General features: G+C 52.4%; 2 protein-coding genes across 9 annotated transcripts in view; one reads left to right on the top strand and one right to left on the bottom strand.

Annotated features, from left to right (window-relative positions):
- ATG7 (autophagy related 7) overlaps positions 1–9,896 on the top strand; it is a 220,959-nt gene extending 211,063 nt beyond the window's left edge. For both annotated transcript variants that reach the window (XM_084765218.1, XM_084765217.1), the window contains one exon: positions 9,677–9,896. In XM_084765218.1, coding sequence (XP_084621344.1) covers positions 9,677–9,709 — 33 coding nt within the window. In that variant the 3' untranslated portion in view covers positions 9,710–9,896. The remainder of the gene's footprint in view (positions 1–9,676) is intronic.
- A 638-nt stretch (positions 9,897–10,534) lies between these two features.
- VGLL4 (vestigial like family member 4) overlaps positions 10,535–19,800 on the bottom strand; it is a 122,137-nt gene continuing 112,871 nt past the window's right edge. For all 7 annotated transcript variants that reach the window (XM_084765235.1, XM_084765237.1, XM_084765232.1 and 4 more), the window contains 3 exons: positions 14,433–14,628; positions 13,373–13,496; positions 10,535–13,063 (listed from right to left, as the gene is read on the bottom strand). In XM_084765235.1, coding sequence (XP_084621361.1) covers positions 12,792–13,063; positions 13,373–13,496; positions 14,433–14,628 — 592 coding nt within the window. In that variant the 3' untranslated portion in view covers positions 10,535–12,791. The remainder of the gene's footprint in view (positions 13,064–13,372; positions 13,497–14,432; positions 14,629–19,800) is intronic.

Below are 19,800 nucleotides of genomic sequence, written 5' to 3'. Positions count from 1 at the left end.
GTGAAGGAGCCTCATGGAGAAACCAGTGTGCGAAAGAGAGGAGGGCAAAGTGGACAGGTGGACTGATGGGATGCAGGGGCCAGAGGTTAAGAGCACCAGGGAGATTTCGCCAGTGTGTTTATGAAAACCTGCTTGTTAGGGTTGGAACAGAGCTTGTCGGTCGTCTTTGTGCCATATACCCCAACACCAGGGCTTGTGGTGACCCACCCTACTGTGTGAGAGTTGCATGCTAACATGGCAGGCTTCCCTGACAGTGGGGAGGAGGAGAAGTGCCAGTTTGAGGGGGGAGAACTGAGGGCAAGGCCCAAGACAGAGCAGACGGTGGCAGTACCTTCACCCTGGCTCTGCTTTGCAAGCTGCTCCAGGGCTCAGGAGGCGGTGTAGGTAGGAGCTTTTTTTGGGGTGTCAGAGCAGTTCACCCCCCCCACTTGTTTTCATTTACAACCTGAGGCAATAAAAAACAGGGGATGGATTCTCCAGTCTGTGTAGAAACCTCTTGCACAGGGGCTTATTTCCCAGTCCAGCTTGCAGGAGCTTAGGAGGGAGGGAAGTGAATTTCCGGTGGGCTTTCCTCCATGGCTTGTCCGGGAGCTTGCTGTCTGCCCCCTCCTGTTCTCAAGGCAAAAACCTCTGTTCTGTAAACTTACTAAAGCAGAAGGTTCTATTCTCTTTTCTTGAAGATTTTTAAAAATTATGTGTATGTTTTTGCACGTGTGTGCCCACGGAAACCTGAGGCACCAGATAAGATCCCAGGAGCCACCTGCCAGGGGTGCTGGGAACCAAATGTGAGCCCTGTGGCTGACTGACTGTGCCCTTGCGGCCTAAGCCACCTCTCCAGCCCCTCCCATCTTTGCCATTAAGCTGTCTGGGGAGGTGGGGGGATGGGCGAGGACAGTGGGGCTGGTTCCACACAGAGGCCATTTCTCAAAGCCACAGTTTTTCTTTCTCAGTCCCATAACCAAAGCGTCGCCGCAGCTTGGCGCCTGCTGCTTATCAAATTAACGAAGAAAAAGAGGAACAGGAAAGAAACTGGAAGCAGAAAGCCGGCTTGTTTGTAAAATGGGTTAAAAGAGTGTTTATTAAGGGAAACAACTGCCCTTTCATTTTTGCTCTTGAAAACAGAAAGGCTTTCATGTTATAGCCAGTTTCAAATCTTGGAACTCAGCTTGAGGCGCGTTTCCCACCCCGGGGGATGTGCTGTCATGAAGGCAAAGTCAGGATCCACAGACCCTGTGGCTGGAAAAGTACTGCCCAACAGAACCTGGCCTGCCTCATGTACCAGGGAGACACTGCCACACAGGCTGGCATGGCCAAGGCCCCTCAGAGGATGCCCAACCTGAACATGTCCAAATGGCTGGAAAACTACTGCCCAGCAGAACCCGGCCAGCCTTGTGTCCCAAACAGGCTGGCATAGTCACAACCCCCCACACACACACCCCACCCCCCCTACCCCCCCACCCCACCCCACCCCCCACCCCCCCACCCCCCGGTCTTGGCATCTGCTGCCAAGGATGCACCAGTCTGAAGTAGGCCAGGATATATGAGTGAAGCAACTTTGGTGAAAAGCTATGAGTGTGTTAGCACTGTGTCCCGCCATCCCCCACCTGCCGCTGGCCAGTGCAGGGCTTGAGGGCCATGCATGCCTGGCCTGAGACATTTCTCTATTTAGACATACACATGAGACAGCCAAGGTAAACACACACACACACACACACACACACACACACACACACACACACACACACACATCACTTCAGAACACTATTACCCTTGGAGCTGTGGCCATGTGTCTGTCCTTGCTTCTGCTGCTCACTGCAGGCCCTGTGTGCCGGGTATAAAGACAGCACCCCGAACCACAGCAGCTTGGCCACCATCAGCCCTTCCTGAATGCCTGTCCTTGATGCTGGGTGGGTACGTGCCACTGGGCAGGGACCACACACAGTGGCTTCCTATTTGCAGTACTGAAGGGACACCACATATTCCATATTAGCAGAACAGAACACAGAGTCCTGAGTGACCCAGCCCCATCCACTGTCGCCTATCTCTCAAAATCAGGTGTCCTGGAGACGACATGGGAAACTGTTATCTGCCCGGGCCTGGTGGCCATCTGGCCATAGTCACTGTTTTCTCATATGGGGAAGGAAGAACAGCTCTGCTTCCCTCTCATGGCTCAGCCCAGACAGCATGTACCCGAGCTGCCCTGTTGGCTTTTCCTGCAGGCATCTCCCTAGCCAGCCTTCAGTTCCCTTGCTGTCATCTCTGCTAGAAGCCCCTACGTCTGTCTCCTTGTAGAACCCTCCTCCAGGAAACCTTCCTGAAAGGTCCGACTTCTTGGATGTCTTGCTCAGAAGGCCTCCCCAGAGGCCCTGTGAGCATTTCTGCTAGAACTCTCCATCCTCCGGGAGTTAGGCCAGCCCATGCCCTAAGAACCCTCACTGAGCACCCAGCCCTCCCCTCCCTCTAGCCCAGGCTTCTCCTGGGCCATCTAGAAGGCCCTGCTGGTGCCATCTGAGTGGTTCTCTGGTTGGCTGGAAGACTTCCCAGGGAAGTCTCTGCCTCTCAGACTCCTGAGTTGCTCACCCCAAAGCAGGTGGAAATGCACTTACAAAGCAAGAGTGGGGCCCACTCACCAACCCTACATCTGACAAAGGTCTAACATCCAAAATTAAAAAAAAAAAAAGAGTGGGGACCACACAGGTCTCCAGGTGGCTTGCCCTCAGGCTGGGGAGTGTGACTGTGGGAGAGCAGCTCCTGTGTGGATATCTGAGGCTGTAGCCCATGGGGAAGCACAAAGCCTCCCTTCGGACCCCACTCTTCAAAAGTGGATCTTAGCACTGTACCCCGCCACCATCAGCTGGCCATGCAGTGCTGTGACAGCCATGGATGCCTGTCCTGAGATGTCTGGGAACTGCCCTGGTCTTGGTGATCCTGCTAGCCTCACATGCGTGCATACAAACACACACACACACACACACACACACACACACACACACACACACTATCTCCATTCTTCCCCAGCAGGAAAGGATGATTGCATGTGGAGGAAGGAGAAGCCTGTGCCCACCACAGGCCATCAGGCACCCAAAACAGTCTATAGCCCCTGCCCCCATAGGGACAGGACGCCTGTGGGGTCTAAGTGGCCACCACTGCACAGGCCAGCCTTGGCCTCTGAAGCCAGAGGAGCAAGATGGCATAGGGTTGAGGTTGCAGATAGCTCCATAGAGCAAGTTAGACAAAACCCACTGTGGTTCAAGACTTCTGCTGAACAAGGCACCTTCACCCCCACACCCACCCCAACCCCACGGTCTCCCTGGGGCCTGGTCTCTTCAGCTCCTGCCAGTCTAGACTCAAGGAGTCTGAGGCAGGGTAACCAGCCCTCCTGGCCTGGCCTGGTAGCTGTGCTCTGACTTCTGTGTTGCCCTGGGAGGAAGCCTGGAGCTGGGATAGGTCTGCTCCTTCCCAAGCTCTTTGACCAGGATAGAGGGGAAGGAATCAAAACTTTCCATTTCCCGAGCGAAGGGCAGAGCTTTGTGCACACCTGGGGAGGAGGATGTTTGTGTTCAGGGAGGTCGTTGTTGCTGTGTGCTTTCAGAGTAAACGTTCCCGTGGTCACCATTGGATGGGGCGCATCCTTGGACAGCTGGCCCTTTGGCCTAGGTATCATAGGCATGGACCCAGCTGCTGTGAACTAGCCCAGGGCAGCCAGGACCTCCCTGGCTGTCGGGCTGGAGGCCCAGCTCCGCAGGGGCTGCCGTGTGGGGCTGCTCACCTCCCACTCCCAATGCTCACAGAAAGCATCAACACTGGCAACAGCTATTGTTTCTTCAAGTGGTAAAGACTTGTTTTCAGTACAGATGCTCCTGGCTAATGATGTGCTTGCCTCTAGACAAGCCATAGGCAGGTGCAGGCTGACCAGGGCGCACTGCAACCAGTATCTGCCATGCCCTATAGACATATTGGTTGCTTCCACTTGGCATTAAAGTTGGTTTTTATTTTTGTTTTGTTTTGTGAGTTTGTGCCTTTCTTGGTGTGCTTTCTGTTTCTATAACCGAAGGCCCCCAAGTGAGTAATTTATAAAGAAGAGAGGTTTCTGTAGCTCCTAGTTTTAGAGGCTGGGAACTCAGAGCAGTGAGGATGTCACGGTGCATGAGAGCATGGTGAGGGAGAACAAGGGTGCTAGCTCTTCTTAGGAAGGTACTCATCCCGTCATGTGAGCCCTAGCCTGACGACCTCATCGAAGCCTACACCTTCTCCCAGACTGGCACAGAAATCCACTACCTCTGCCTCACCAGCACTGGAATTGAAGGTTTGTTACTGCACTACACCTGGCCCTTTGATGTCATTTTTAAGAGAGAAAACATCTTTAATTTTGATGGTTCCCAACTGATTTTTTTTTTCTGGTTCCTGTTTCTGTTGTTCTAAGAAAATGTTGCCCACTGTGGGGCAGACTTCCTATGTTTTCTATAGACGTGTGGCTAGTTCTTACGTGGCGTGCAGTGTGTGGCATCTGGTGCTTCCAGAATTATTTGTTGAAAGCTGTTTGCCCTGTTGAATCCCTTGGCACCTTCGATGAAGGGTAGTGGCCCCCGTCTCCCTGCCTGCCTTGTCTTACCTTGCTCCTCTAGTACCCAGGAGGAAACCAGGGCTGGTGCCCCAACTGACCACACCCTTCTGTGATTCCATCCATCCCTGGATGCCACACTGTCTGGTCGCTGTAGCTCCTGAGGGTTCAGGAGGCCATTGTCTATTCTGTGCCTTGGTGCTGATGGTCAGCCCCACGGGCAGCACTCCCGGGACTCTGATCGGGGATCTAACCCTGTTAGCACAAGCCTTCCCTTACCCTCAAGGTCCCCTTTGTTACTGTGCACGAAGTGTCGAAAGGAGCTCCCAGGAAACCTGTGCCTAGCTACAGCTTTCCCAGAGCTCCGAGGGGCTCCTACCTTCCTCCTTTCTCCTACCCTCTCTGATGGTGACCCCCAAAGCCCTATGAGATAGAGCACAGGCCATGAATGCTCCTGTCCCTTTAAGGTTTTCTAAGGAACCAAAACTCAGAGCTACATAATGGAAACCACTTTGCAGCCTCCAGCGTGGCCATTTATCTCAATCACCAGTGCATTTAAGATGTGGGCCAAACATATAAATCATATCTTGAAAGAAAGTATGTTGGTGCCACAAAAATTACCCTGTATTCTTACCACCTAATTCAAAAAATGTGTTTCGAAGCTTAGAAGAGTGCAAACAAGCCCGGGCTCCGCTGTCCTCTTCCCACACATCCCACCTCCAGCCCAGACTCCACAGAGGGGCTGCAGCGGTGTCGGTACACCCTGGTGGGTTGCCCTCAGGCTGCTCTCATGAAGGTCGGTGAAAGTCAACCAGAGGCAAAGCCCCAAGGTGGTCTGCTGCCACTGTGTCAGCCTATCTCGTAGCTTTCCTGAAGCAACCCCGCTACACACGCACACATGTATGCACGCATGGACGCACGCATGCATGCACAGTCCCACTGTGCTTCTGGTCTCAGAGTATACTGAGTACTGTGAAAGCTTCAAAGAGGCGTGAACTCATGCCTGGGGCCCAACAGCGAGAATCTTGTTCTCACTTCCTGGCCTCCTCTCCTTGTGCTCCTGGTCCCAAGCATAGGCTTGTTTTTATCCACCAATTCATTTGTAAACATGTTCCCATACCCTTAAATCCTGCCTGCAAACAGGCCCTGCATCCCGCCTTGTGCCAGGGGTGCAGGCTTTCTCTGAGGTGGGAGGTAGAGGTTCCAGTCTAGGCTTGAGGGCCCCGCCTTGCCTCTGCTCCATGCCCCTCACCCTGGCCTTCATGAAGCAATGTCACTTCCTCAGAGGGACAGTTGGGACCTCCCTGCCACAGAGAATGTGCTAGAAGGTGTGTGGGTCTCCAGGCGTGGGGAGCTGTCACCTCTCCTTAACCAACATCTCTGTTACCACAAGAATAACAACAAAAAACCAGGTTCAAGTGGAAAGTTCCAGAAGGAGCTGTCTCAGTTAGGGTTTCTATTGCTGTGATGAAACACCGTGACCAAAAGGAAGTTGGGGTAGAGAGGGTTTATTCAGCTTACACTTTCACACGGAAGGAAGCCAGGACAGGAACTCAAGCAGGGCAGGAACCTAGAGGCAGGAGCTGATGCAGAGGCCATGAAGGAGTGCTGCTTACTGGCTAGCTCCCCATGGCTTGCTCAGCCTGCATTTCTATAGAACCCAGGACCACCAGCCCAGGAATGGCACCACAATGGGCTGGGCCCTTCTCCAGCAATCACTAATTAAGAGAACTCCTCGCAGCCAGATCCTTTGGAGGCATTTTCTCAAGTGAGGGCCCCTCCTCCTTTCAGATCACTCTAGCTTGTGTCAAGTTGACATAAAACTAGCCAGCCCAGGAGCTGACATGACATCACCCTCAGAACCAGCTTTATTAGGAGAGAGGGTGTAATCTTCACCCTTGAAGCAGGGGAACAGTCAAGAGGCAGCATCATACCAGAGGCAGTGTGAGGGCCATGAGAGAGATGAGGAGTTAGAAGGCCTCCCTTCAAAACCCTGCTGAGCGGAGAAGCTTCCACGCACAGAGTGACAGTGGCCTGCAGGGAGAGACGGGCCCTTCAGCTTGTGCTTGGAAACCACAAGAACAAAGGGGCGGTTCGGTTCTGATGCTTAAGGGCTGTGGCGGGCAGGTGGGGGCAGTGCACACCCTGGGATTCCATCTGCCTCAGTCTACCTACCAAGGAGCGTGGACTAGAAACTTATGGTGTAGTTGCAAGGGGGTGGGACTAGGCTTGATCTCAGCCAAAAGTGGTAGGAGGGAAACTGCAAGGGACCAGGAGAGGATAGCAGGGCATGTGGTCTGGTTTCTAGGAGTCAAAGAAAAGCAGCAGAAGGGTCTGTGATCTGATAGCTCCCGGCCCCAGCCCCATGGCAACCCCCCCCCCCTCAGAACTGATAAGCAGTTGGAGAGCAGCTGCAGGTACACTTAAAAAGATATAGCCTCCCATAGCCTCCCTTTCCTCCTCAGTGGCCCCACCTCACGGGAGCAGCCTATACTGCTGAAGGAAGCAGCCTTTCTTATCGTCTGCCCTGGACAGGACAAGCTATTGCAGGTTCATCGGCAAAACTGTTCCAGAGGGGTTTTGGAGACCCTGAGGCAGCAGAATCCCTGACCTGCTTCCCAGTGGCCTGCGTAGCACCCACAGCTCCCAGCTTTCTCAGGTTGTGGCCTCTGCTTCCTGCCCTCAGCCACCACCTTGCTTCCCACCTGTCCTAGTCAGCCTAAGATGTCACGGACCATACACCAGTCCACAGTCCATCAGCGACAGGGTCCCAAAGCCTCATCCTGTTTCTGGTCCTTGCTCTTGGATTAGGTATTTCATCCTAGGAGGCCCTTCCTGGTTTAGGGTTACCTGTTGACAGCTTCCCCCTTGCTCCCAGCACAACCTAGGGAGAGCTACCAAGCAAAGAGTCTGTGAGGGATGATGGCACATAAGGAGAAGAACGAGCAGGGTCACATCCCTCAGAAGGAAGTATGACAAGCCTTCCCAATTCTTCCAGACGATTCCTCCTGGGGAGTCTGTGGAGGAAGCTCAGGCCAAGGTCCTTACTGAGCCCCAGCACAATCCACCCTGGCTATTGTCCCCTGTCTGTCTCACAAGAGGGACATGTTGTGGGGAGGTAGGAAGCGCTCTGTACAGAGGCCCACAGAGCTCTTTACGTCAAGGCATAAGGAGCGTGTCAGCCCCAACTTTGACAACTGTGGTGTGGTTTAAGATGTATACATTAGCAAATGAACAATTTTAACACACCCCAAAACATAATTGTGCCATTCCCAGAAGAGGCCACTCAGCCCATGGTGTGCACAGAGGTGTGGTCCAGAGCAGCCCCAAGCTGGACTGGATGCTATAGCAGCAGCTTCTTCCTAGCCTTTGTGCCTGTGTTGCAGACTGGTACACCTTGATGGCCCTGGGGCTGTGGGACCAGGCAGGCATCCTCCAAGCCACCTCACATAAGTCTTGGTTGGAAGGGCCCTTCTCTCATCTCAGTCCACTATGGCTGCTGTCCTGCCTTGTAGAGCTCTGGTTCCTGGCCTGTCCTCCAACAAGACTGTGCTCTGTGTGTGTGTGTGTGTAAGTGAAGTACACTCTTTCCTCTCTAAGTTGCTTTCAGTCATGGTGTTTATCATAGCAATAGAAACCCTAACTAAATATGTGCATGGGGTATGTGTGTGTACGCGCTCATGCATGCATGCATGCACACTAGTGTGCATATGAGAGATAAGCTTACCAGTCCTGGGTAAGGTCTCTGTTGTTTTGACACTTTGTACAGCAGGCCAGCTGCCCATGAGTTCCTGGAGATGCTGGTCTCTACTTCCCATCTCTCTGTAGGAGCACTGGGGTCACAGGCGCATGCTACCATGTTCAGCTTTACATGGGTTCTAGGGACTTGAACTCAGGTCTTCAGGCTTGCAAGGCAAATGTTTTTTACTCACTGAACTATCATCTCCTCAGCCCTTCCCTGAAGACCAACAGGCGTCCACTGTGAAGCATTTTTGTGTATCTTAAGAAATCTTTGATAAGCCAAGAGTGGTGGTGCACGCCTGTAATCCCAGCACTCAGAGGCAGAGACAGGCAGATCTCTGTGAGTTTGAGGCCAGCCTGGTCTATAAAGCAAGTCCAGGACAGCCAAGGCTACACAGAAAAACCATGTCTTAACAGAAGGAAGGAAGGAAGGAAGAAAAGAAGCATGGGGGGGGGGGGTGTACACTGCCACCCTTGCTCAGTAGAGGTCACCTTCTATGCTGCTTTCCCTTACAGCCAGCCCTGCTGTGCATGTTTACCTTGGCCACATCTCCTGCCTCCTGCTAACAAGCTGTTCCTTCCCTCAGCTCTTGCAAGGCTGAGGTATCCTTGTGCAACCCACTCTAGGAATTTTGAAAGGCTCAAGGCATAGCTCTCTAGGGGCCGGCCCTAGGCTGCCTAGGGTACCAGTCTTGGGACCTACTATGATGACATCAGGCCTCCTCTCTGCAGGACTTTTGCCAGGAGTTATTGGGAAAGAGGCCTGGCCTAAGGGGCTACCTCCTTCTCAAGATATTGCTGGAGCAGGTCCCTCCCCAGGCACACACCCTGAGGGACAGAGGCAGGATCTGGTGGCCACTGGTCTCTGTTGTCCTGCCTAGGTGACCTGGGGGAGGGCTGTTCTACCTGACAGCCAGCTCTCTTGCCCTACAGTGTTGTTGGCCCCTCACCTAAAATTCAGTGTGGACAGTAGGACAACACAGGGTAACAAGCGCTCTTCTGCCAGGTTCCCCAGAGCTCCTGCCCTCGCAAACTCAGGGCACAGCTGGACAAGCTGATGGGCCAGTGGTGCATGCGGCAAAGGTCAGGGGTATGGAGGAGGATGAAGGGAAGGCTGCCTAACTGTCGCGGTCCCGTTTGTGTTCAGTTTGCCCACTGGCTTTGCAGCTTTGGGAATGGGAGAAACTTAAGGTTTAATCCATTGTACAGAGACAGCAGCTCTGTAGAGGGGGAACCCCATGTCAGGAGGCATGCCTCAGTGCACGTAGAGGTGTATGCTTCTGTTATCATGGCAGCCGTGGTCGGGAAATGTCCTCTGTGGGCATCACGGGAGAGCAGAGCCCCTCAGCTGAGTTTCGCCCCTTTTCCACACAGATCTGGGACATGAGTGACGAGGAGACCATCTGAGGCAACCACAGCTCAGGAGCATTTGGCTGTCAGCGCAGGACTGCACCCCAGGACTGGTGATCTGGGCACTGCCACCTCCCTGGTCCTGATCCCCACACGTCCAAGGACTAAGGTGTACCCTCTGCCACCCTTTCCTGCACCATCTCACCAGCTCTGAACTCAATAATAACCTTGGCATTGCCACTGACCTAGGGCTCAGGCCCTTCCATGTGCATTGATTTTCTACCCCTGTTGTCAAAGAGTCCCCCAGGATCTCTCCACTGTGGCCCCTAGGAATATCAATAAGTATCTGACCCAGAGCCCCCTGGGAAGAGCCCCTCCTGGGGGCTCCAGCAGCAGTGAGTGCTCAGCTTCCGGCCTCAAGTGGTCAAGTGGAGTACCAAGCTGCCCCCCCCTCAGCTGTGAGCATGGCATGGCATGGCACCCTGCTTCAGGGATGGAAGAAGCTCCTGCCCCAGCCCTGTGCTGGGAAAGCAGGACAGCTTTGCCTGGCGGGTGTGTCTGGTGAGCCACCATCAGGTGCTTCATGGGGTTGCTCTTGGGGTCAGGCTCGTTTTCCTCTTCATTGGCAACTGTGGTCACCCATCCTAAGTAGATGTGCTCTTCCCAGCAGCTGCCTCCACACTTACGCACCTTCACCTTTGGTCTCGGGTCCAGAACAGAAGCCCATGCGTGGCTGACCAGCAGATTTCAGTAGGGACGACTTGAGAGGACCTTGGCCTAAGGTAGCCCTACCCATCTGCACAAGGCTTCCCAAAAAGCAGCCAGGCCTGCCTGGGCACAGGGCCCTACAGGCCATCTTAGGAGTCAAGAGCCACGCACAGCTTTGGTTTAAGAGCACTTTATTATTGTTCTTAAGGCTACTTTTAAGTACAAAAAAAAAAAAAAAAAAAAAAAAGATGGCCTGCCAAACCTTTTTTTTTTCTTCTTCCAGGAAAAAACAGGCCACAGAGAATGGTATATTACAGATTTACAAACACAGAGGGGGGTCAGCACGCACATGGATGGCTTGGTTCTAGGGAGGTCACAAGCTCCTGCCCAGGCAGGAGGGCACACTCTTTGTTGACATGTGTGGCTTTCCCCTCCAGGGCACGGCCTATTCCAGATAGGTCAACGCACCAGGGACCTGGCCACCTGCACTGCCATCTCCCCGCCCCCCCAACAGCGACGACCCGCTCACTGACAGATGTCTGAGGCCCGTTGCCCACAGAGCCAGTCCGCGGTGTGGTTGTTTTCCTGTGACAACCTCAGTAGCCTGTAGAATAACAAACTAGTGGCTATTAATGCGGACGCAGTGTTGTCATGGAGTAACTGTGTACCTGCACGATTACAGACACACCTACGACAAAAAAGATCAACTTTTTTTCCCCAAACAACAAAAAAAATGAATGATTACGATAGGAAAGGGAAAATTAAATAGCTACATATCATTAACAAATTAATTGTTCTTCAAAAAATACCTACAAATTTCTCTGTACATTCTTTACGCACAGCGTAATGATGGTCTTTAAAATTACCTATATAAAAAAAGTGTTCTCAACAATTCTTTTTTTCCTACAGAAAATATAGGGGCCTGAATGCCAAGCTTGGAAGCCCAGGAGAGTGGAGTGAACTGTGTGCGGGGCAGGAGGAGGGCTGTGCACTTTGGTGACGGCGGGTAGCCATCCTGTGACTGCGGGAGTCAGTCCCTGCCTTTCCACCCGTGCCTGTCTCCTCCTACTGAAAGTCAGCCCCACGGGCTCCTGAGTGCAGGAGTCCATAATGCCTTGTGGGGGAGGTGGTCCTGGCCAGGTGATGTCCTACTCCTCAAGTGGGCCAGGCCAGGGGACAGAAATGCTCACGGCTGGGAGGAGCAGCAACAGGGCATCCCCAGCCATGTCTGTCCTGCTTGCTTCTAATGTCTAGTTAGTAGCTATTAATAGCGGGAATAGTGATGCGGGAATAACTGTATAGTCAGAGGAATGTGTACAGCCTTGGCCCCGGCATGAGAGGGCGCACACGAAGCCCCATGCTGTGGGCTGTCAGGCACCTGATGTCTGGCCAGGAGCTGGGAAGGAGCAGTCTGTGCATCAAGAAGCCTAAAGACATGAACTCCAAGACCCCAGCCCAGGATGCAGAAAGTCAGCAGCAACGGGCTTCCCCAGCCTACTACACCCACTGGCTGTGCGCTCCTCTTCGGAGTAAAGTGAGCGTTGACTACACATCTCAGAAGCACAGCTGTACCAGCAGTGGGTGTAGCTAGGGCGGTAACTGACGAAACAGGCTAATGCCGACAAGAAGCCCGTCAGTGCTACAATCTGAGCTTACAGTCAATAGAAACCAGCTATTTTTCTTAAGACACGCACCATGTCAGAAGCACTATGGAGTTCTCCAGCCTTGGCACTAGCCTCACAAACTGCAGTGTTCAGAGAAGGTAAAATGCCCACGTGGTCAGAGGGAGTCAGCAGTGCAGTTGTGAGCACCTCAAGCCTAGAGAGAGACCTAGAACCTGCTAGAGACCTTCTAGGTTCAGCAACAATGCGAGCACACATGGTCAGAAGTGTTCCCTAGCAGTTTGCCCTTGGAACGGGCAGCTCTCTGAGATGCCCAGTAGGCAGCCCTGCCCTCCATAGTGCAAATCAGGACAGCTCTCTTCAGGCAGACACATGCACACACAGACTGAGCCAGACCCCAGGTGGAAGCCAAGCTGTGCGTACCCAGCCTCAAAAGCTAAGCGCACAAAGCGTCCGGATCCCCATGTCGTCATGGCTTGTGACTGAGAAAGGGCCGCAGGGTCCCAACTGCCAGGTGGCGGACCTGCAGAGGTTTCTTTGGTAACCAGGGCAAGAAGCAAAGATGCTCCGCTGGACTGAATGCTCCGTGCTGTTCCTGATGCCACACTGAGGCCCCTTGTATGAACACCAAGCAAGTACAAAACAGAGCAGAACAAAAGTCCAGACAACATGGTTTTGCGAAGAAACCACCCTCCCACCCTCCCCACCCCAGGATTTTTTTTTTCTGTTTTTTTGTTTTTTAAGCACTGACTGTTCAAAGCTCAGGCAAACCATGCAGATCCCTGTGTGGTCGGAGGATGGTATCCCCTTCAGGAGACCACAGAGGGGGAGTGACTATGGCTGACCATGTGGGCAGTGGGGCTGGCTGGCTGGCCCCGGCGTGAGGCTGACTCCGGGCTGCTGGACGCGCTGTCCTTGGCCGCTTTGATCTGAAGCCATGTGTCACCTAGTGCTTTGGCAAAGTGGTCGTCCACAGAGCCAGTGATGGACACTGAGTTGGGTGCTGGCTCTGGTTCTTTGTAGTTCTTGCCCAGGCTCCGACGGAAGTGCTCTTCCACCACAGGGTCACAGGTGGCAGTTGCTGCAAAGCAGGGAGCAGAGGACAGATGGCTGCATCAGTGGGCCAGATACCCTAGTCAGTGGTACTTAACCACACTGGGTTGAACTGTGAATCCAGAGAGTCTTCATGGCACTGACTAACAATGGTGGCTCCTGTCTTCCCATCACCTGGGGCCCAATTCTTTTCCCCATCCCACCTGCGCCATGGCTAACTCAAAGTACATGAGTGATCAAAACCTGTTTTTAACTCAACACTAGGTGAATTTTAGGGAGAGGGGTTTCAGCCTACAGCTTAATCCAGGGCTCCCACAGGCTATGGTGGAAAACTCACCACTGGGTGGTCTTCGGTAGCTGGCAGACCCAGGTGCAGAACAGCCACTGTGTGCAATGGGGCAGTGAGAGAGGTTGCAGTTGCGGGCACCTGCAGATGCGCAGGTGATCACAGAGGGCCGGTTCTGTAGGAGGGAGAAGGGGTCAGCTCCTCCTCATCGACTGAGCAAGTGCTACCAGAGGGCCCAGCTCCTTTTGATAGGGACCTCCCCAGCACTTAGCTGTGAGCCCACTGTGCTACAAAATAGCACGGCCAGAGGGGGAGACTAAAATGTGTGGGGTCCTCTGTAGTCTCCCCCTGGCATCTGCAGGTGAGCTCCTAACACATAGCATCTCCTAAAAGGCCAGGCCCCTTCCTCTGTGTTAGTGTGTATAAACACTGACGGGAAACCTAGGAATCAGAGGCTCAGAACCACGCCCCACTCCTACTCTTCCTCTGAGCTTTTAAAGCCTCTTACTACTATTTTTGTCAGAAACCTCACCCTTTTGTCATCTCTGGGGCTTTCTGTGTGTAGGATTAAGGCCTTGCACATACTAGGCAAGGACTCATGCCCTCAGCCTCCCTCTACCCCTCCTGTTCTTTGTAAGACAAAGAGTTATAAAGTTGCCTTGAATTTGTAATCCTCCTGCCTCAGCCTTCCAAGTAGCTGATATTATAAGCCTGAGCCACCAGGCCTGGCCTTGTTTTTTAAAACAAGTAATAATTTTCCAATAACGATGATGCTGCCTATGTCCTAATCACAGGTTTGCAACCATTGACTTTATAGGATTTGAGCTGCCCAAACAAACCACCAACTTCTAACTTTGGCTTTGTGGGGTAAGCACAGGTCTCTCAGGAGGATTACTACACTGACCCTGAAGAACAGAGTGCCAGGGATGATGGGTGTGGGGGGATTCGGGGCACTCATCTAAACCAACCCTGCACTGTGTAAAGAAATGAAGCCTCAGGAATGGGGGTACCAAGTCCCCTCACTTCAGGACTTCAGCTCTGGGCTCCCCACACCCAGCCTGACCTGGGCACCTCCAGATGAAAGCTGGGCAAGCTATGTGACATAACATACCTGCTGCCGCTCCACAGCCGACCTGCCCGTGTCACTGCTGTTCTTAGTCAATGCAAGAGGTTGCTCCATGAGACTGGGGAGGGATGCATACAGGTGGCCCCCATGCAAGCTTACAGCAGGAGCTGCAGCCCGCTCAATGGGACTGCGGCTCCGTTCCCGGGGATCTCTGCGGCAGTCTCCATTGACAGTCTTATTCCTGAAAGATAAGCGCATGCTCAGAGAGGAGTAACTGGCATTGGGGACCCTGGTGAGGAGCCATGTACTTTCCCCCAGATGGTTCCATGATATTCCTACCCTGTGCTAAGGGCAGGACCAATGGCTGAGCTGAGGAAGCACAAGAAGAGCCACCTTTAGGCCAGAGTTAGCTTTGTGGCCTCCCTCCTTCCCTGCTGGCAGACATGTTGCTCACCTATATAGGAGATCAACCCTGTTCGGCTACACTTGGCCATTGAGGTAGGATGGGAATGCTGATGACCCAAAGAAATGATACGTTCTGTGAGCCAGTTCTGGAGTGAGACCATGCTAGTGTCTTGCTCCTGAGCAGCAGAGGCCATTTCTACCTCTGTGAGACAGGGCCAAGACAGTGGGAAGCCACGTGACTGGCTCATCTACCCATGGCCAGTGGCTGATTCCCATTAGTAAGATGGCAGCCGCCAGTGTGCAGCACTTTTAGCCAGAAGCCACAGCAGCTTCCCTGAGCTGTTGGTGCCTGCACATTCGGCAGATGCTCAATGCCACCTCCTCTGCAAGGACCTTTAGATCCTGTCAACACACGGAGCACAAGACCCTGCAAGGCCCAGCTTCCATAAGGTGTCTCAGGCTCAGCTCTGTCCTCCCTCCACCCACTGATTCTAGAACTACCACCACAGCGCTTTCCCCTTAGGGTCTGTCCCTTTTAACCAACTGCCAGAACAAACCTGTTAAAGTTTAAAATTTAAAGAAAGATGAGAGATGATTCCTAAGACTTTCAGGAATTTCAGATTATTCTCTGAGCTGCTCCTTGGCCTGTTCTTTGCCATCAAAGAAGCAGGTCATATGCACTCCGGCTATGAGCAAAAAGCAGTCATGTCTGCCTGCTGGGCCAGCTAAACGCAGCACTATAACACACACACACACACACACACACACACACACACACACACACGCCACATCTTTTATTAGTGGCCAATTGACTTTCAATTATAAGAAGTTACACAGCACATCCTGGGTACCCAGCATCCCTTTCTCCCATTGATGGCCTCTTGTAAAACTGCTCTGCAGGATACTAACACACCTACTCAGTAATAGTACCATTCCCTGGCTTTTCTGTGTTCATCTCAAAGCCATCTTCTTTTTAAGCAAATCTGAATTTACAGAGTTCTTGTCATATATCAGCAGCCAGCACCTTTTCCACCGACTATTCCACTGTCACCTCTGGCTCTTGCCACAAACTTCATGCTGTAGTCACAACTGTCCACTTGCTGTACCCCAGGGAGGCCACAGGCTTATGGTGCTTCTCTGAATATGCATTGGTCCCCAGTTCCAGGGCACTGTGCAAACCCCTCAGGGTAGAAGCCACCACACCACTCTTGGTCACCTCTGCCTGTCCTATGCTAGCACTGAAAGCTTTGGGGAGACAAAGTCCTGCCTATCCTGAGCTGCAGACCACCTGCACAGGGAAAGACGACATCGTAGTGCAGAACTGGGGATGGGCAGACTCATGAGGAACCAGGGAGCTGACCAGTGGACCACACGGCACCAACGGCCTTCGGATGGATTCTACACTGGCAGGGGTTCAGGTAGCAGACACTAGCAAGGACAGGAAACCCCAGAGAGCGCTATGTTCCCGAAAGACCCTGTGGTAGGCAATGGGTACAGAAGAAGCCAGCATAAGGACGGCTGGAGGGCCTGGGGCAAGAAGACCCGGGCAGGCTACCATCAGTTGTCCCTTTGACCTCAAGGCCACCAGTCCTAATCACCTCCTACCTTTGATCCCCACAGAAGTTTCACATGGTCAAGCAACAACTTCAATGATGAGATACACAGAGAAAAGAGTAGAATTGGGTGGTACCAACAGGGGCCTCCAGGACTCCACACCTAGGAAATCAGTCAATTGGCACTGGGCATGGTACATCACACAAAATACCACGAAACACAAGAGCAAGCCTGGGAACTTGCTAGTTAATTTTAGTAAAATTACACATCACTCATATTTCCAGCTCATTTTCCTGGTTCCTGGAGCTTAAAGACAGACATTGTTTTCCATGTCCCTCCCGCTTTGAATGAATCATAGCCCTGAGCGTCCTGTGCCGTCAGGACGCTGACCCAAACCACACACATCCTGCCTCTCCAGACCGAGCTGGTGGATGGAAAACCAACACAGGCCCTGTTAGGGCCTGGAGGATTCACAGGGCTGCTTAGGAGCAGTGACCTTGCCCATGGGTGGGTACTTCCAGGCCAACTATTTTAGAAGAGAAACAGAAAAGGTGAGTGGGCCAAAAAAGACCACCCTAATCATCCAGGCCAGGGTTTCTTGGGATAGTCACCCTGTGCTCCCAGTCACTCTTTGAGCTCCAAAGACAAAGTGTCGATAGCATTTTGGGAAAGTGGACTGATCCCAGGAAGTACAACTCCAAAGAAAACAGGAGGTGAAACCAGTGACCTTTAACCAGGTGCAGATGGGAGGGCTAGCCCTGTACAGCATCTTGTTCAGCCTAGAAATCACAGTACACTGGCAGGGCAGAAGGGTAAGGAAGGGCCCACCCAGCCTCAGGCTTCCCACAACACACAGGATATCCTGGAGGTGACAGAGTGAGCCTTCCTGATGCCAATCTGTGCTGTCGTCACTGTGTGTCAGAGGCAGAGCCTCTCTCACTGTTCCCTGGGTATCTGGATGGCAGTCACAAGCCTTCCCACAGTTTAGCGTTAATAGTTGTGGGGATGGATAGAAGCTAAGCCTTCAGACTCTCCCAGAGCCATGACCAACCTCCAGGCCATCTGCTTTGACCAGGAATCTTGTTGTTAGTGGGAACACAATGGTGCATACCATATCCTTTGTGGCCCCAACCATCACTTCCCATCCCTTGACATTGGGAAGAAAGCCACATCCCTACCTCCACCTCAAAGCCAAGAGAGCGCGAGCACCACTGAGGTTGGCTGGCATTTCTGTCCCTCTCCCACAAAGGTGCTGTCTCACTTTCTGCTCAGTGAAAACTTAATTCTCAGCTCCAAGGAACTAATAAAGCAACACACATGCCTCGTTCCCTCTGCCACAGGAAGCTGAGCCCCGAGTCTCAGCTGGAGCAGAGTTGAGCTGGGGACAGTGGTCCTCGAACCCTTCATGCTAATGGTCTTTGCTCCCCTTGATGAGTGCCCAGACTCATGCACTACGATGAACTCCAAAGTGGGAAACAGGTTCAGAGGGGGCCCAGGCACTATCTGAAGTTACCAACTGGTACAGACAGGGACTCAGTGCACTGCTAGCTTTCGCCAACACCTTCCCTTTCCCTGAGGGGTGGAGAGCTGTTTCTATGCAGCTCTCAGCAAAGCACTTGACACTCTGCTGTGAATTGCCTTTAATTTCTGTCACAGACTGAATGGGATCTCCTGGAAGAAGGTGTTGCGACCAGAGTTAATACAATGTGTCTAAGGTAACAGGCGCTCAAAGGGAAGATGATGCTCCGCAAGCAACTTTTGGTCCAGTTTCAGCATGTCAGAAAAAAGAGTCAGAAACCAGTGATGCTGGGAGCCTTTCCCTGGGCTAGCCTCCACTAATATATGTGTTTGTGCCTTAGTTCTAACAAAAATGTTGTAAAAGCTTTTTTTTTAAAAAGCATATGAAGAAAACATTTTTTGGCCCAGCTATATAACAATTTTGTTCTAAGTGTTATCATAAAAGTAAAAAAATGTAAAAAAAAAAAATTAAAGATAAAAATTTGGGGCCAACAAGATGACTCAGTGAGTAAAGGCTTACCTGTCTTGTAAGCCCAATGACCCAAGTTGGCACAATGATAAAATCACCTATGGGCTCATTCCTCAGGATGCACCTGCCATCAGGGGTACACGGCTGGCTTCTCCGGCTCATGGCCCTGTCTTCCCACTGCGTTGCCTCCACCCCTGGAGCTCAGTTGCTTTATAGATCTCTAGAAAGTCTCAATAGTGATGCTTTCTACTGACTGACCTACAATTAATGCAAAAGCATTTTAAAGCTCTAGAGCACTGGTTCTCAACCTTCCCAATGCTGCAACCCTTTATAATACATACAGTTCCTCAAGTTGTGTTGACCCTCACCAATAAACTATTTTGTTGCTACTTAATAACTGTAATTTTGTTGCTGTCATGAGTCATAATGTAAACATCCACAGGTTGAGAACTGATGCTCTAGCGTCTTACAGACACAAGGACCATAAGCCTTCACTGGCCCTCGGTAACACACGCTATGCACTGAGCCATGGCTGTGCATCCTGGCTAAGGCCATTCCAGAAGCCAGTAGGATACCTGCTACCCTGCAGCCAGAGGGAATGAATGAATGCCTGTGCAGCTGGCTCTCACCTGACGTCAGCTCAGCAACTCTGGATGGTTCTGGAAGGAATGCTCCCTCCTGGCTTCCCACTTTCCTTCACTGCAACTTGCTACCACCACAGCTGGAGAGCACTGCCCCCCACTTCTGCCCCAGTGCTAACCCTGCTGTATGAGAGAAGGGAAAAGGAGGAGAGGAGGCACAGATCTGCCCAAACCCCAGAGCAGGCAGGTGACAGTGCAGGGTCCACCTGTGAGAATCATGCAACCAATTCTGTAACGGAAAGTAAAGGCTGCCAGGTAGAGCAGCCTGAGAAGACCCACGTGCCCCACCCCCCTTCTGATGAGGACCGGGGGATACTGTGCCCTTGACTGAGCCCAAGGCTTCTAAGCCACCACTCCTGAGTCATGAAGGAGGAGCCTGACTGTGTTATGATGTCCCCTCTACCACCACCCTGCTCCCCTGACCCCTCCAGCAGCCCAGCTGTCACTTGTATGCCATGAGGACACCTAGGAGCTGTGACTAACAGCCACACGGCTGCAGCACCCAGGTAAAGGCTCCTGGAAGCTGAAGTGTAAGCCTTAATTAAGAGACTCAATTCCACACGATCTTAGAGACCTGTCTGCAGCATCATACATGACACCTTCCTGTCATGCTGACAGCCACGCAGGGTCTCTTACAAGCACCTTTTTTTCTGAATGCACAGGGCGCTGCCCCACAGAGGCGGAGTCTCCTGCTCAGCTTCCCCCCTGTGCAAACCATGGGGACATTCCTGGAAGTGATTTCCTTTCCCCCTTGTTGCCCAGAATTCCACACAGCTCCATCTACTAAAAAGATACGAAACAACCAGGTGAACCCAAGGTGGCTCCT

Source organism: Acomys minous (genome assembly GCF_964271855.1).
Source record: "Acomys minous genome assembly, chromosome: 17".
Lineage (NCBI taxonomy): Eukaryota > Metazoa > Chordata > Mammalia > Rodentia > Muridae > Acomys > Acomys minous.
This window is presented reverse-complemented; position numbering and strand designations above follow the sequence as displayed.